Below are 18,324 nucleotides of genomic sequence, written 5' to 3' on the forward strand. Positions count from 1 at the left end.
TTCTGCGTTTCGAATAAATATAAATGTACAGAACTTTGATTTACCTCAATAGGATTTGTGATAGTCAATCTTAAACGTCAAGATAAACGAAAAGAAGACAGACCTAGGCAATGAATTCATAATCAAGGTAATTAAATATATACGCGATAAATAGATAATCTCTTCTTTGGTAAGTCGGTTATAAATAAGTTATAAATAAACAGAAACCTGCGCTTATTACATTCGATTAGTATAATTATAGACGTGTGAACTGTAAAAGCCCGCTAACCGACATTCTATATCAGAAACTGTTTAAAATACGAAACTTTTATTTACAATAAGTACATATTTGTAACTTGTTATATTTTGCCTTGTCCGACTTGAACAGACTATAAGATCCTTACTTCCTTACTAATATTATAAATCCGAAAGTAACTCTGTCTGTCTGTTTGTCTCTTCTTCATGCCTAAACCACTGAACAGATTTTAATGAAATTTTGTACAAGATAGTCTGAGACTCGAGAAAGGACATAGGACAGTTTTTATCCCGGAAATCCCATGGGAACTAGGGATGGCGATCTAACATCGATTAATCGGAGAATCGATGTTTTGGACCAAAAAAATCGATTATTTTAATCGATATTAGTAAGGATTTGATCGTGAACTATGCATTAGATCAAGTGATGATCTGTAGCAAAATTGTTATCCATGAGCCCACGAAGGTTTCATAGTTGGTACGACAAATTTTCGCCAGATGGCGACACTATTATTCATATTATTTTCTTTTAAACGCGGGCGATGCCGCGGGCAAAAATCTAGTAAGACACACAATTCATAATTCCGTCAATTACTTTGCCAGATAAATCAAATAAGTTCGTTTAAAATCAACCTTTATGATCTGTTATTCGAAAGTTGTCTTCCTTCTTATTTCTTATGAATCGGAAATGAGAATTATATTTTCATTCGACATTCAGAGTTCCTGTAAACGATAAACTGAACCAAGTTTGTTGTTTTGTTTTCTTTCTGTGATGCGAGAACATAATTTAAAACATATTATCGTTAATAACGATTTTAGCTACTATTATTTGAGCTACTACGCTGTAAACACATTTGGTTTGAAACCAACAGTGGTTTTCAATTCCTGCGATTAATTAAACAATACAATGCCCATTTAAAATGTTATCTAAAAACGTTCAATTATTTTGATATTAATCATAATAACAAACAGGAAAATATAATTAATATCCAAAGCAGTCGATATTTTTAATAACCACACGAATATCCGCTCCGTGACAATATTTATGACCGTGACAAATCATGCAGACCATCTGATGGTATGAGCGATAACTGCCGCTCATGGTCATCTGTAATCAACACCCGATAAGATAAGATTCCTTCGTGAGGTTGGCTACAAATATGGTGCTAAACGTCAGGACTAAGTTGAAACGCCTTACCCCCTTTGCACCCTTCAAAGCGGAAAAAGCAAGCAGTGTTTAACATTGCTGTTATTAGTAAAAATTAGTTGATGCCTCCGGAGTCGAAACATAAAATGTTTTAACACCTACAAATTATTCATTATCACATTAGTTGACCGAATTATAAATTTTGTTAAAGTTATTAGTTTTTTTATAAGGCTCGTATGTTATATGCACCAATTATGTTAATATCATAAGCTGAGGTTATTAAGGGAAGACTACGCACAGGCAAAAGTTTAAAGCTCGCCCGCTATTTATAGTCTTAACAATGTTCCAAAAGAATATGTTTTTTTTTTTAATCGATACTGCCACTACAAGTTATTGCGATGCATGTCAACATAGCTTTGTCCATAAGTTGTGAGTTAATGTTGTGACGTTGGGATGTGTGTGTTTTAATTTCCATGAGCAGCAGAGGACTGATATGACTACAGTAGCTTTTTACCTACACATAAATCAGTTCTTAATTATCTACTGTTGGGGAAAATCTAACTAAGACTTTTGCGTTTTGAAAAGCGTTTTGCTATGCGTGATGACATCAGATGTTGAATATTTTTCTTAGAAGCCGCTGCAGCGTCTTCCGAATAGAGTTAAAAAAAGTCTGGCCGGCGGTGAATGACGTCGTATTCAAATAGCACATACAACGGTTAAGTAGGTATAATACAAAAATATCAAAACATACATTTCTTTTAAGGTAGGTACCTAATTTAGGAAACGGTGGTGTTATAATTGTGTTATACAAACGATACCATACAATTAAACGGGACCGACCTATCATATAATATGTATATCAAAGTCTATACAAAGTGTGTTGCTGTATTTATATCTTCCATAACACGATCGTGAAAACATGGGCGGTGCCTGTCAAAATATATATATATATATATATATATATATATATATATATATATACAGGGTGAATTTTTAAAACGGGCCTTCAGGGCCAAATCGGAAACTATAAGGATTAGCGAAAAATGCTGAAAGGAGTTACGAGGCCGATTTTGATAAAAACTAAAACTGCATCATTACTTTTTTAAAATAACTTTTTCCCTAGCCGGGAATCGAACGAGTTAATTTTGAAAAAAAATGCACCCTCTATATTATTACACTATCTGATAGTGTTGCTTATAAGGATCAAAATCTGGGAAGTAATGATAAATGACAAACTAACAGAAAAGCCTCAATTTTAAGAAAATACATATTTTTTCATATTAATTTGGCAGTTAAGTTCCCGCCATTCATCAATTTAAACATTTCGTGTATTAACATTTTTTTTGGCTCAATGTTTCTAATCATTCGAAATGGACGTTTTGTTTCCCAATAATTTATATTTTTATGTCCGACTTACCTAAGGTTATTTTAAGGACCATTAAAATAGATTTACTTGCTATGGGCGGAGTATCGTTTAATACAGATGTAAAGTTGACAATTTGCGAGAATTACTTTTAAGAGTCAAATCCGAGTGATTACTAAAAAAAGAGATATAGAAAATCATATTTAACGTTGAAACGAAGTTGTAAACAACAAACAATAAGAATTTACTATTTAATTAGTTATCTATTTTCATTATAAAATCAATCCTAAAAACGGCGATAACTTATTTGCCAAACTATTACTTTCTCATACTAAGCCGTATGTCATAGTCATAACATCGAATAATTAGTTGATTAACCAACAAATTCTTCAATGGTATGACTTATGTATGTTTCTAAAGAATTATACTTAAATCATTTGTTATGTATAATCCTTAAGGATTAGTATGCCAATGTATGGAAAAATACGTATTTTCTTCAAAATTTCCCTTTTCCTTTAATTTGTCACATAACATTACTTCCCAGAATTTGATCCTTATAAGCGACACTATCAGATAGTGGAATAATATAGAGGTGTCATTTTTTTCAAAATGAACTCGTTCGATTCCCGGCTAAGGAAAAAAAATATTTTAAAAAACTAATGATGCAGTTTTAGTTTTTATCAAAATCGACCTCGTAACTCCTTTCAGCATTTTTCGCTAATCCTCATAGTTTCGGATTTGGCCCTGAAGGCCCGTTTTAAAAATTCACCCTGTATATATGGAAAAAAAATGTTTTTGCCTGATACCTTCAATGTCTGTACATACGGGACCCACCTAATCACATATCACTTGTCGTCAACACACACGGAGTACCTACCTATCTATTAGTGTTCGAAGCCATCCAACGTGTCGAGGTGTGAGCTTTATTACATCAAACGCGACGGTGCAAGTGCGCTGTGCGGGGCCGTTAGGAATGCGACCGGATTCCTATGCGGACCGGCAACGCACTCGCCCACTTACATCGCTATTATGTCATTATCAACGGCCTAAACATTAACCCAATTCAACACTTGATTAATAATATAAACACAGCCAGTTGCATGTTCGTACCGATATACCGAGTAACAGCGGCGCGTTGGCGAGAATGTAGTAAGTACTTGCGCGTATTTATGCTAATTATATGAAATGCACGAACTATAGAATTATTACAAAAACAAAAGACCCGACTGCTTAAAAATCCGTCAAGCCGTTAAGGCTACAGGGTACGCCAAAGTATACGACGGAATTACGAACGCATTTAGGTAATTACTCTTAGTAAGTACAATTTGGTGATAGATTAGATGATTACATTTGGAAATTACTATGAAAATATATACCTAAAACGTTTCTCCACAATATTCTTATTAAAGAAGGTACACGTGATTAATGGATATATGGATAAGTTTCCACGTTTGTTTACTTATAACGATTATTTGAACAGTGAAATGTAAGGAATTTTGATTATTGATTCTGTACATTATCCTAATTATGCAGGTAGGTAGTATGTAGAGGGATATAATTTTTAAAATACTACATATTACAGAATTCAGACTCTTAACGACTTGTTTGCACACCTTACAACCCGAGTTGCGGTGCGGTCACGATACCAATATGAGGAGCACAGTATTCCGGGTTTGAGTTCCGGTCAGATGGATCTTTTAAAATCATGGATTTAGATTACTAATCTGTGTCTGGGATTTTGTGTATTGATATTTGTGTGTGTCCATTACTCTCACATAACACAGGTTAGGTATCCAAAGTGGGTATGTAAGTGTAGAAAGCATCTTACAATATTCCACACATACAAATTTACGTAGCTCACGTACGTGTAGGTACATCCAACAAATTCAATAAAAACACGGAAGCACTGCTCTCTGTAACGAGCTGAATATATATCACGTCAAGGACGTTACAGCGTTATTAAATGTACAAAAAGTAAACACAGTATAACAGAAATGTTAATGACCTATGACTAACACAAGAGGCCGGTAATGTATGTATAATATCGGCATTCGTACAAACAACAGTAGCAGTCCGTGTGCGCTGGCGGATACGAGCAAACATTACATAACTCTTTGATTGTGTTTGTAAAAAGTTGGGGATTCCCTCCACCACAAGCACACTTTACACCGACACGCACCGTACGTCCGTGTGAGTGTAACCTTGCCTTCCTTTACATATTAAACGCCGTCGGGCTATCCCTTTGCGTATCTACAAAAAAAGTCGAGCCATAACTGTATTGTTGCGAGAAAAAGAAAAAATGAATGAGATGGGATTGACTGTTATTACTATTATTACATTATTTCGACGAGCTCCTGCGAAGAACGATAAAAGGCCCGCTGACCGGTTTACTTTTTGTACTTGTTTGAGTATCAACAATGGGACGTAAACGAAACCGTATTCATCAGAATCATCTGTTCCGAGTGTTCCGACTTCCGACGACACGTGCTACGAAAGCGGCGCTGCATATACAATACCTATACATGTACAGTCTTTTTATTACTTTGGCCGTGATTCTTACGATCCTTTAGCATCAATGAAACTCCGATACTATGGTATACTTACGAATGAATCGAAATGTCAGACAGATCAATTTCAAATAAATAACTTTCATTCACAAATTTCTGAAGTAAAACGTTTCGTATACTTTTTGTTAAGTAGACATTATCGCTTTTAACTGTCACAAACACCGATGGGATTGGGATGTATATACGCACGCCCCATCGGTGTTTGTGTTCGACATATTAGTATAAGATAAAAACACTTAAATTTTGGCAACAATGTAAAAGTAGTACAATCTAGAAGAGTGCTTGCTAAAAACTGAAAGTTAATTGGAAAATAAATTACAACGTGATACAACTACAAACGAAAACTTTCTAAAGATCTCTATCCATTCAACACAAATGAAATAATACAATAAAATTGATCAGTTACTTCAACTTGTGACGCAATACATGTAACCTTTGTATACAATAAAATTATGAGTGTAATCGACTCGCGACATACAGTACAACACAATCGCATCACTCACGAGTACATACACACCAATAAGCTAACACAAGCGCAACGCTCGCTAAACACTAACAAAAGAAACCGTTCGCGTTCAATCTTCGCGAGTCGTCGACTCGCTTAGCGGAAGGTAAATACGAATAGATGTCGGTGTATTTAATTATAAGGTTCTATAAATAGTGAGAGCATTACGTCGTGTTATGCGGTCGGTTACGGCGTGTTATTTTGGTCTACGCCGTCACGAGCCCCCGTGAATGTCAAGCTCGCGGTAACTAGGTGCTGAGGCTTGCGCAACAGGTGGCCTGCAATGCGATCTTATTAGATCTCTCAAATAAACATTCGACCGTCTTAACTTGCGGCTAACTTCTAACTGCTCCATCTACATATAAGTTTGACACTTGTATCTAGGTGCATAAATTTATATGAACATATTTTAGGCATTTGGCAATATTAACTTGAACGGAATACACTGAATAGTGAGTACACGGAATCACAAAACGGCGGTGTCCACATTTCGTACCTGTTAGAAAAGAGAAAGGCTAAAGATCAAAATACTAACTAAATTCCATCGCTCTAATCTTGGGAACCACAGATTGGATTTATGCGTTATTCACTAATACATGAGATTGTTTTACGAAGTCTATCATAAATGTAATGATTCTACTAGCATACATTTAACCAAGTTTCCATTGAACTATAATATTACGTCAATGTTTTGGGAGTGAAATGCTAATAGGGACGCAGCAATCTTCAGACCCTTTGTTTATTTGACCGAACTAAACCACAGTTCTAACTATGCACATTTGTACACATACGGCGCACACAACATGACAGCCACGTTACTTACACGGTCCCAGTATAAGGTTAAGGAAACATGGAACATCTTGTATTATGTTTACCTTCTACGCCCACAGCAAACATTTCCATCCGTGACACCTTTACATATGTTATAGGTACAAAATGACTATACTGACACGCGTCTTGCTTCGTTTGTAACCACTCTACAAAGTTAAGCAATATCTGGTGTGGTCAGGAGTAAGATGGGTGACCTCTAGTAGCGAAATTAAAGCCGTCGTTTTCTTTTTTATCTTTTGATAGCAATCGTAAAACCTTCTCGGAAGACTTATAGGCAGTTTGCTAACACAGGTATGCCACTTATACATAGAAGTCGACATGGTAGAAGTGTGCACCAAACCAACATTCAGCCGGGAAAAGAGACCCATTCTCATCACTAGGACATAAAAGTGACTAATTATAGACTGGATTAACTGATGTTAAAATTTCAACAAAACTTAAACAAATCGAGCAACGACTTTGACCTTATTACTCTCACCTCGAGTCTTCAAAATTTAAATGTAACTTCACAAATGATACAGATTTGATCGGCATACACACACGCAACAAGTGTAAACAAACGGATTACAAGTGTTACTGACCTAATAAAGCGACCCCTTTCCACCCAAGACGGTTCAATAAAGAACTCCCTTTAGGTACATACTATCTGGAGTACATAAGAGTGGCGGTCGTGACCTTTTAATGTAGATATGTATTCAATGTACAGACGCCCGCCCCGCTATGTACCGTCAAGTCGCGGATTAAAGAAATGTTCACCCCTCGTTGGACGTAGTCGTATTGCGAAAAATTGCACAACTTACCTAATATATCCATTAGATAGTAGGTAGCTAGTTGTCGGGTAGTGGAAAATCAACCATAATCATTACAATAAGTTTAATGGTTTTTGTATTGGTAACACTTCTTAATAGCTACCATATTAATAGCTTTTGAAGGTGGTAGAACCCTTTGTGGTTCAACTCCGGCGGCACCGCCGCCACACCTATTTCTACCTAATAACAGCAGTGTTAGGCGCTGCTGTGTTCCGGTTTGAAGGGTGTGGCAAGGGAGACAGACTTTTCCGAGGCGTTCCAGCTTAGTCCTCAGGGGTAGCGGCGCATCTGTGGCCGACCTTAGGTAGGAATATCTAATCCTATCTGGGGTTGATTACAGATGTCCATAGGCGGCAGTAGCCACTTACCATCAGGTGGACTGCATGCTCATCTGCTACTCTTATATTATAAAACAATAATAATAATATTGGGCAAGTGCGAGTCGAACTCGCATACGGCAGGTTTCGTACTACCACATTTTAAATAGGTAAGCGAAAAAGCGGTATCTTGCAACCCCCATTTATTTACAAGCTTTTTATTTTTAGTATTTGTTGTTATAGCGGCCATCGTTATACACGCTCTGTAATTTCAAGTTTAGGAATACTGATATGCGGAGAGAATAGTTCTGGAGTCTTACTTGAAGTCTGCTAAAGATGCTTTTTTACCTACGCCAAGTTGAAATGCTTTAAGACCTCTTTCAAAACAAAACACAGCAATATAAAGACTATAATAAACAGGAATAGGTGTGCCATTGGCGCCAGCACTGTCTAACCACAAAATTATAACACCTACTTGTGTACAACTAGTAAGTGTTGAAAGTGGTTAGGTACGGTTCATTTAATATTCCAGGTAATAAACTCTAAGCTTAATTGACCAGGCGAAACTTACGAGACACACATACAAACAAACAGCACATTGAACGTATAAAGTGCGTAAACTAAAGGCGAGCCCGAACAAACGTTGCGGACACACCTCCCCAGACTCCTGTAACCTTTATCCGGAACGTAAACATGCCATTATTTCAAGGAGCTATTTATGAATTAACACCTCACGACTTAAACACTTGAGTAGTTTATAGAACTACGTAGGAATGTGTGTATGCATGAGTCATTTACCTTTCCGACTGCGCTCAGAACGAGTCCTTGGCAATGGCCCCTTTTACATTCATACACATTTATCGATGTAAGTTACGTCACCCCGGTTGCATTATGAAGGCTAGCGGTGTAATTAAATTCGTGCATGCAATAAACCGTAAAATTAGTTTTGGTTAAATAATCTCACACTTACTACAGTTAGGTTGAAGTTTCGTGCCGAGTCGAGCACGTAGATGCGAAACGTTTTTCAACAAAAAGCAGTGAAAATGGCCCCTTGACGACTAAATGGGCAAGTTTCTTCGTTGTTTTACGGTACGGTTAGGTCTCAACTTAGAAGAAACTCGCACTTGGGGCCATTCAAACTTGTGTAGCACGTCACCATTTGTCGACTAACATCCAAGGACATGAGTTGCAAAAGCGATCACATCACATCACTAATTACTTACGCAGTGTACACGTAATATTGTCACGTAATTCGAGTAGGTACAATACATTATCAAGGCAGGTAGGACGTCCGAGCACGTGACCTGTGTCAGTGACGGTTAGGCCACACGGTGATAACGTGCTTGACCTACACAGGTTTCCCTTGTTATTAATCCGACGTTTTGATTTCAACCGGCGACGGGCGAAGGGGGCCGGCAATTACGTGACGTCACCACGGTTTAACGACCCCATTACAACATACTGTATGAATGAATGCAAGCCGCGTGACGAGTGACGTTTTTGTTCGCCAATACAAGTCGCCGTGATGCAAGGTTGTCGCTTCTCACTCCGAGATAGGCGTGACGTTCATTTTAATGTAGGTATTTACCGCTCACAATTATTACACTGTTGGAACAGATGTGCTCAATTAAATCTATAAGTAACCGCGGAGACATGTCTACGCGATCAATGACTGTTGTCGGCAACAATAAGACGTATTGTTTGCTAGGAAATTATAAATTCAAATGATTGCGAAGTGTTCCCTATGGCGAGATATGTGTACCGTGTAGCTTTTAATGCTATTAAATTTATTAATATGGAGTTGGATTTAGAAACGTATATTCCAATTGACATAAGGGTACATTTAGATAAGCTCGAAACATTCAAAAACAACACGTATGATGGAGGAAAAGGCTAAGTTTGAGAACCGGAGTCAAATACAAAACATTTCCCGGAAATATATTAACAAATATTTTCTTTCTAGTATTAATTATACATTCTTAGTTCGAATCAAAACATACAAAATTGGCACGCACCAAGTGAAATTTTAATAGACGGCAGTTAAACGGTCAGCAACCCATTGCGGTGGACGATCGAGGCCGGGCCCATTATCCAAGCACAAACACAATGACACGATTATCGGACGGCACGCGGGTCCGAGACGGCCCGCATTGATTTTACGAAATCCACATCACGGACTCAGAATGAACGGTCTCAGTCGGCCCATTCATCTCGTTTTCATGTACACACCACCGCTATTGCGATACGAAAGTGAGAGCGAAATTTACTCGGGCTGCACTACGCACAGCACCGCCACGTATCGCCCTAAATACGAACAGAGAATAGATATCGATCGCCGCCTAACGCGCTAATAGATAATCACATCTATTGTTTACCTAACCTGACCGATGCGTTAGTTACGTCGAAACCGATTACGTATGACAACAACGTCATAAGCTCTAAAGAGGTTAAATTCAAGCAAATTCTCCTGAGCCAAGATTCGGATTAGTTCTCAACGAGTGACGTAAAGAGAATATCGTAGAGCGAGGAAAGCGTTTTCACAAAACACACACACTAGCGATGTTGTGAGACGTCTCAAAGAACGCATACTGTAAATCCACATCACAAAGCTAAATCTAAATATAGCGGGCGCCGATATCAGCGGCTCGCCCTTGAACCAGTCGCACGGAAACATTTTATTATTATTACCGAGCTGTCGGCGAGCACGAGTATGTCGGGTCGACGACCCCACAACCACGTGTCTCCTTATCGACAACTATCTAACACGATTGTGGGTAAACATGCCGAGATAAATGACTAATTCCACAACACTTGTTTATTTGAGCCATTCATAAATAATCAGCGTAACGTCATTACGATTTCGACGACAATGCCTGCATTTGATTGTGATCGTGTTTTACAATTCCCGCGGATATACGCCCCGCGACGTTGATTACGCGAGGCTGCTTATAATTGCACACGACAATGTGTCATGCTCTTGATATCAATATATTGCATAATCCATTTAAGTAATAGTTACATATGCCTAATGCGACATAACTCGGTAGTCTTATCCGATTCCTTGAACGATGTTCTGTAGGCAATAAGCATGTTATACTGTACATGTAACAATTTGTGTTTTTGTCATATGGTAATAAGTCCAAAAGTCCAATCACATGGAAGACAAGATTCAAGAAAACTTTTAATGTGTGAAGAATACTGAAATAATACCCAAAATATGAAACGACGTGCCGGATTAAAACCTAAGTGAAATCTTGTAATAATAGTAAGTTAGTACTTCCTAATACGTGTAACATTTTTTTACTTGTTTATACAGAGTTTTCCTGCAGTCATCATCTGAACTCCACAAAAAAGAGATTAACCATTATACCTCATAGGTTTCCTATTAGTCAATGAAAGTTATATTAATCATAAGAAGTTGTAGGATTAAAAAAATATTTTTAGTAGTAAAACTCCTCAAGAAAAGTGCGGAATAAGCAATTCTTCAAAGCTGGCGATGAATATCGTAACCATGCAGTTTATAATTATCATGAGACGAATACGTACAATTATAGCATATTATGTTGGATATATAGAAAACAGACATGACATAAAACACAGCACACACCAACGCGATAACATTTTTCCAACTATCCTCTCTGACAAACGTTTATATCACAAGTTCACAAAGTTTTTAAGTTTCGAAATCGACTCGCAAAAGCAGTAGAACTTCCGTACACGTATATACATAAATGTGAACGAACAGCGCACAATCACTCTCACCGATACAGTCACGTAGAGACAGCAATTTGGGAAGTCGACACTCGAGGCGAAAAGCGCTCTCCAAATCCAGCGAGTCGATTAATTGCAAAGAGCCTTGACGGGCGGAAGACCAACCGCATCGTGGGAAGTGGGACAACGTTACGTAACCGGTATTTGTTCACCGGCCAACCTACACAGGTACATCCTTACAAATGCGTACGACCTTGAATGTGAACTCTAAAGTGTAAACAGGCACGTGCTCGATGCATTGTTTTATGGCAGCACGCCGCGGAAAGGCAACAACCGACGCGCTAGGATCTAAACGTCGTAACGCCCCAAAGGACCATGTTACCGTTTTGTTGCGTTCATGGTGAATGTTACAATTTCGCAACTCTATTGTACTTTGTACTGCAATGCCAGGACTTACGCAAAATGTAACTTGTTTTCAACATTGCAAGTGTCGTGTATTTTTCAGCATAGTTTAACTAATTCCAAATCTATTCAAAATTTTCCTTTTAAAATTGATTAACGAAAACGGTTTGAAAAAAATCTGCAAAAAAAAAAATGCTATAAAGATGTTTTTACTATCAAAATGATAAACTATAATCGTAACCATTAAATATCGCGAACTTGCATGTTAGAATAACCTGGTGCCACCTAAAGTGTGTAATATAAACCATTCGGGTAAATTTATTACAAAATAGAGTTCGCGGTATGAACCATTTTCACTAACGCCGAAATAATCGTTCCTATCCGTTAAACACAAGACTTCGCTTATGCGGCTTTTACCGCAATACGTAAGTTTAACGTCAAAACCGCCGCACAAAGCAACATAAAAGATTCCATTTTTGGCCGACATTTCAAAAATCGTATACAACGTGAAAAGGCTCAAAGGCCGGGTCGCGAGTCGTATTCGGCTGGCAGCGAAACGCAGGCCCTTTCAAATTCGTGGTAGATAGGTACACGTGTCAGATGTCAAGTTCCATTCACGTTGATTCCGTCAAACACACGTCCCGCCGCCGCTGCCTCTACATAATGTATGTGCGGAAAGTGGAAGCGGCAAAATGACGTCGGTGCCCCGCGGTGCGGTTGCCTTTAGACCGTTTTGGAGTTGAAATACGAACGCACAAATCTCCGCCTGGAAGCGAGTAATATTTGCCTACACATCAAACTTTCACTATCGCCGTACGCTTTCGTTTTTATATCCACTAACAGCGGCCAGAGCCAGCTTCGTTATTCCTCCACGGTGTATTTTTTTCCTTTTACTACCGAACACAACCGACATGCTGTGACGGCGAATAGTTGATCGAACTTTGGCTTTTTATTTTTTAAAAGACTCGACTTTCGTCCCTCCGTGTCGTAAAACCAACACAACAACCGCGAACAGCTGAAACTTTTTGAAACTTTGCATAACAACAAATTTGTGTAGCTTTACGTACTGCAAAGTACATAAAGATTCCAAAGTTTGCATGTGCATACTAGCATAATGTATCTTATTATGAAACAGCATCGGCTTCCTTTTACCTATAAACCATAATAATGTGATTAACATAAATGTGTTAATGACAAAAAAGGCTTCAAAAAATTTTTAAAACTGTACCTAGACTTGAATGTAGGAAAGATTTTGTAATTTTTATGAGAGTTACGGCAACAGATTTTTGCATAATATATTTAACATACATACATTTAACTTAATCTACTTATTATAAGTTTTACCTTTAATTTCGAACTTGTAAATACTCACACCTGTCAAACCAGCATGGACCAGTCACAAAAGACCTCTACTTTATATATAAATATACTGGAAATGGGAAATCATGTTATGTTTCAGTGACGAAACATGATTTAAGTCTCATCATAAACTACAAAAAGATTGATCAAAATCAGTCTTACTTAATGTTTGATAATATTAATAAAGAAATAGACAAACTACTTTTTATAATGATATAGGTAATACAGATTATAAAATTTCATAAGGGCACACAATAGTGTCTTCTAAGGACCGATTCTTCAGATTGCTATCAATGTTTAAGAGTTTGCTCCACAGTCATACTGACATACAGGTCTTCATACAAGCGATATAAGTATTAGCAGTTTTTTGCACTTCTAATCTATAGATCAACATCAAAACATGCAAATTTATTCACAGTGAATTAAAATAATCTGATTCATCATTCAACTAAAGATTTTAAACAGCGAGAAAATAAATAGTTTCTGACATGTTTTTTATATTGAATTATCCATGCTTTTTACACTATAAAATGGCTCCAACATCGTGACGTGACGTTAACGTGACGCATCGCTCGGCGTCATGACGATACTCAACGCAATTCGTTCAGGTCAATTTAACAAACATTTACCATATTATCTTTTATCATAATTAGAGTCATTAACTCTAGTTATTGTTTTGTGAGTGTATTAATTTTAAATAACAAATATAAACTAATTACTGTAATATCCCAATACGGTTCATATTGACTATTGGTATTTATTTGCTTGAGATGAAAGTTAGGGATACTGAAAAATATAGCAGTGCAATTCTTAGTTTAGTTTAGAATAGACGAAATTAATTTAAAGAAGAGTTAATTAAAAAAATAAGCAGTTGAAAGAAAAAAAGAACGAAATAAGTTTATTACGTAATGCATTGTACACACACATGACAACGAAAAATTATCTTAATTAATTACAAAATAGTGGGATATGGGTCAATCGAAAACTTAAGATACATAATATAGCAACACAAACGAATAAAAAAAGGAAAAAAACCCAACAGTTAAACAGATGCGTTCCTGCCTATCCCTATGCTTGTATGTATATATTGCATACAGAAAAGGCATTCACTCAGAATTGATGCGTGATGGTTGCACCACTACACTGATTTTCAGTGAGCCCACAGTTGAAATAATATTATAATATATTAGTAGTATGATTTACTGTATCTCAATTTAGAATGCTATGAATAAATGATGACTCTATTTTTACAAACTCATTTTAGTATTAAATATAATTATACTTCCTTTCCTTAATTTTCTTTACTAAATTAATTAAATTTTAACTTTATTTAAAAAATAATTTATTTCACTTAATGTACTATGCACCAAAATGGAATAAAATGTTGAAAAATTTATGTGATATTCTCAATGTGACAAACACACACCTAGCCATAATGGTCAAAATGATAATGTCATAAAAAAAAAAGCTCTTGTCTCGTTGTGATTGATGATATGGATTGATAATAATGATGTCAACTTTTGATTAGTTATTATTCATTAATATAAATACACATGTGTATTTCAATCACAGAGCGAAGTTGACAGCTTATTATAATTAAGGTTTTTTTCTCTCATTAACAGTAAACAAATAATTAGCATAAAATTGCTTATTAGCAGAAAATGTGGTAGTTTAACTCTGGAGGCCACCACCACTTACTCTTGTGTCTAACATTATAACGGCAGTTTTAAGTTCTTAACGTTGTAACGGTAGTTTTAAGCACAACTGTGTTTTGTTTTGAGGGGTTCAGTAAGAAAGAAACAATTCATTGAGGTTAATGAGGTTTTAACTTATTCCTCGGGAGTAGCAACATATCTGTAACTGACCACAGATGGGACTCTTAATATTATCTGGGATTGATTTTTTAATAAGCCCCAGATAATGTTTGGAGGCCATAGATATCTGTATATCTATGGGTAGCATGGGTAGCCACATATCATCAGATACACTTATATATGATCTTTCCAACCATACATCAACTCTTAGAATTCCACAATGGATGCAGTCCTTCTTTAGAAAAGCATTTCACAACAGTCATTGTGCTTGGATTTGTTAGGGTGGGTGCAGTAGAAGAATATGCTGCTGCAATCAGCTAATAAGTTTAACCCTTTGGTCACATATTGTGATATCCTCAGGAAAAAGCGACTCTTCTATTACACACTGACAAATATGAACTTTCAATTACATTTTTGTCTTTGATATCAAAAAGTCATTTACTAGAACCAAAACATACACCTAACTTTCCAAATTTTTAAGTATTCATACATAGTTCTGAGGGGTCTATACTGTTCTAAAAGTATGTAAAGTCTATCAACTCAGCCAAGTGCGTATGCTACCATTACGAGGACGTCCTGGCCCTTTCAAACTTTCAGAGGAGATACAGAAGTCGGTATTGGTACAGTTATGGCTTGATGATTTCAACAACAGAGAAGGTAATGAATTTTTATTATTAAGATAAACCACCAGTACTATAAACAATAAACTGGTAGTACATTTTGAATTTTCCAAAAATTGTTATAAATTCACTAAAGCTCATTAATGACTATCAAACAACACAATAAAAGAATGGTTGATAAGCGAAAAAGAAATATGTAAACATTTTTTCTTATACATTTTGTAAATAATCATCTACAGGATAGCTTTGCCTACAAAATATCCGAGCTTAAACCATATCCGCCTTCTAAAAATTGTCAAATACTGATCCATAGAATGTAAAAATTACATCGATTTTATGAATATGGCTTCGGCTTAATTATATGACAATGTTAATGATACAAATATATGTACACATAAAGTTAAAAAAGATTGGATTTATAATGTAAATATTTTATTTTCAGATTTCTTTTTTTAGATTGGTCATTTATAGTTTGATAAGTTATTTTTTCTGATTGGAATGTATTACTAATAGTATTATAAATATTTCCTAGCAAAGGAATCTATTTTTATGATGCCTTATTTTTTTTGATTTCATCGTAAGCTTGCTTTTAAGTATATTCATAATAAAATTGGTCATTGGTCATAATTACATTTTTGAAATAAAATTGGATTCAATATCGATATCCACATTTTGATATCCTTTTCATTATTAAAAAGAATATAGTTATCAGTAAAGTTTGTCTTTTTAAGTTTTTTTTAGCAATTTTTAGCAATTCCTTTGAGAATATCAAATCTTGCTATTATGGAGTACTGAACATATAACAATTATTGCATCGTAAATTGTCAGTTTTGATAACTTTATATTATTTTTTCTGTTTGTTCAATAAATTGATGCTTAAAATTTTATCGAGAAACAGCAAGTCTAAAAGAATGGACAATCTATAAGAAAATTACATGTAGCCATATTTTCTAGATAATGCCTAATTTCTGATAAAATAGTTTCTGGAGATAAGAACAGACCGATTGATAAATTTTGTTTACAGAGATTGAATGGTTTAAAGGCCACAGAAGTATTTTATTTACTAACGATATCAGTTCAAAACACCTTATTTATAATTAGCATCATGATAATGCCATTTGGCAACGAGATAACTACAAAGTTCAGTGCCCATTATAAGTTTTATTGGACACTAGTAGGTGGTAGGAACATAATATGTTCACATTTTGGTAGACTATGAAAATACAAATGTTACTCACCGTTGAATTTCTATATGGAGCTCCTTGAGGGTTGTAAGGCGGCATGGGCCGGGCGGGCCAGCCGGGGGCCGGTCCGTAGCCCGCCGGCGGTTGGTCATAACTATTCGGATAGCGGTGCGGTGGAGCCCCGCTAGACTGTAGCAGCGAGTTGAGCGTCGGCGTGGGGCCCGGGGCCTGAGACACCGCCTGTCCCGGAAAAAATCGTTGCTGCGGCGGTGGTCGCGGTTTGCCGGGAAAACCGGGCCGCGCCGGATAGTAGGGATCCGCGCCCTCCGGATACCGATATTGTCCATACTGGTCGGGCACCGGGCGCTCGCCGGGCCGGTCATGGCCGGGCGCCTCGCCTGCGTCGCGCGGCTGGCCCGGATCGGCCGACATCGGCGACTTGCTCTTTGTGTTCACGACGCCATCGGGCGGAACGCGCCCGACGGTCTTGTCGGTGCCGTTTTGTAACAAAGCGTTCCTAGATTCACTGAGCTGTTCCGATGGATTCTGATCTACGTTCGGTTCGCTACGCTGAGACTCAGCCTGCGTCGCAGCCATGTTCGGCTGGTGGCGGCCGTCCCCGCTTACGCTCGCTCTGGCGATCGACCGGCTCGCTTACGTTACATCGAAAACGGGCGTCGGATTGCAAAACCGCGACGCGGACACTTCCATCACTAATAAGCCGTTTAACTTTACACTTAATGTAACGCGAAACTGACGAAAAATCGTTCACCGAAGCACACACATCGATCACATATCTACTCCATTGGCGTAAACGAGGTTATGGAAAAGGTTACATATCTAGCGGGCGCTTTTGTCATGTTCAAACGAAACATTTCATATCACTTGCACATTCGAAACACTTTGGACGCAAACACTTCTTAAAAAACTCATTCCTTATCCCGTGAAACGTAATGATAATCAAAAACAGAACAATAGAATCACGAAACTTCCAAAATTATTAGCGTCCGCCATTAGCGGACTTGAAAATCTACGGCGCTTGTCGACGCTTTTGCCTATCTTCACATCGGTGACAGAAAAATAAAAATGTATGAGCCGTACTTTTATTGTGCATAAATACCTTAAGATATACTTTTATTTAATAAATATTTTGATAAGTCTTAATAACTGAGGTACAAGCACCAAATATATAAAATTAGCCAAAAATTATCTGTGCATGTTTACATTTCCGTAATATTGCGACCACGTAGTAACTACAGTACTACCAACATAATAGCCGAATATGACTTGTTCCGCTGGCGCCAAGACATTCGTTGCTAAGTTCAAGTTATTTAATAAGTATAAATATATAAATGTAGCATGAAATAGAACATAAATATAGCTTCAAAAGATAAAAGTTATTTTATTACTTTTAAATTTGCATTTAAATTAAAAATAATAACTTTCTTAGATTTATCTAGT

At 36.9% G+C, this 18,324-nt stretch overlaps 1 protein-coding gene across 6 annotated transcripts in view; it reads right to left on the bottom strand.

Annotated features, from left to right (window-relative positions):
• Nucleotides 1-18,137, bottom strand: part of osa (trithorax group protein osa) — a 127,407-nt gene extending 109,270 nt beyond the window's left edge. For all 6 annotated transcript variants that reach the window (XM_073077176.1, XM_073077175.1, XM_073077174.1 and 3 more), the window contains exon 1: nucleotides 16,918-18,137. In XM_073077176.1, the coding sequence (XP_072933277.1) occupies nucleotides 16,918-17,460 (543 nt within the window). In that variant the 5' untranslated portion in view covers nucleotides 17,461-18,137. The remainder of the gene's footprint in view (nucleotides 1-16,917) is intronic.
• Between the last annotated feature and the right edge of the window lie 187 nt (nucleotides 18,138-18,324).

The sequence above is a fragment of the Epargyreus clarus genome, unplaced genomic scaffold (assembly GCF_041222505.1).
Source record: "Epargyreus clarus isolate Ecla_fem2 unplaced genomic scaffold, WU_Ecla_fem_2.2 ptg000010l, whole genome shotgun sequence".
Lineage (NCBI taxonomy): Eukaryota > Metazoa > Arthropoda > Insecta > Lepidoptera > Hesperiidae > Epargyreus > Epargyreus clarus.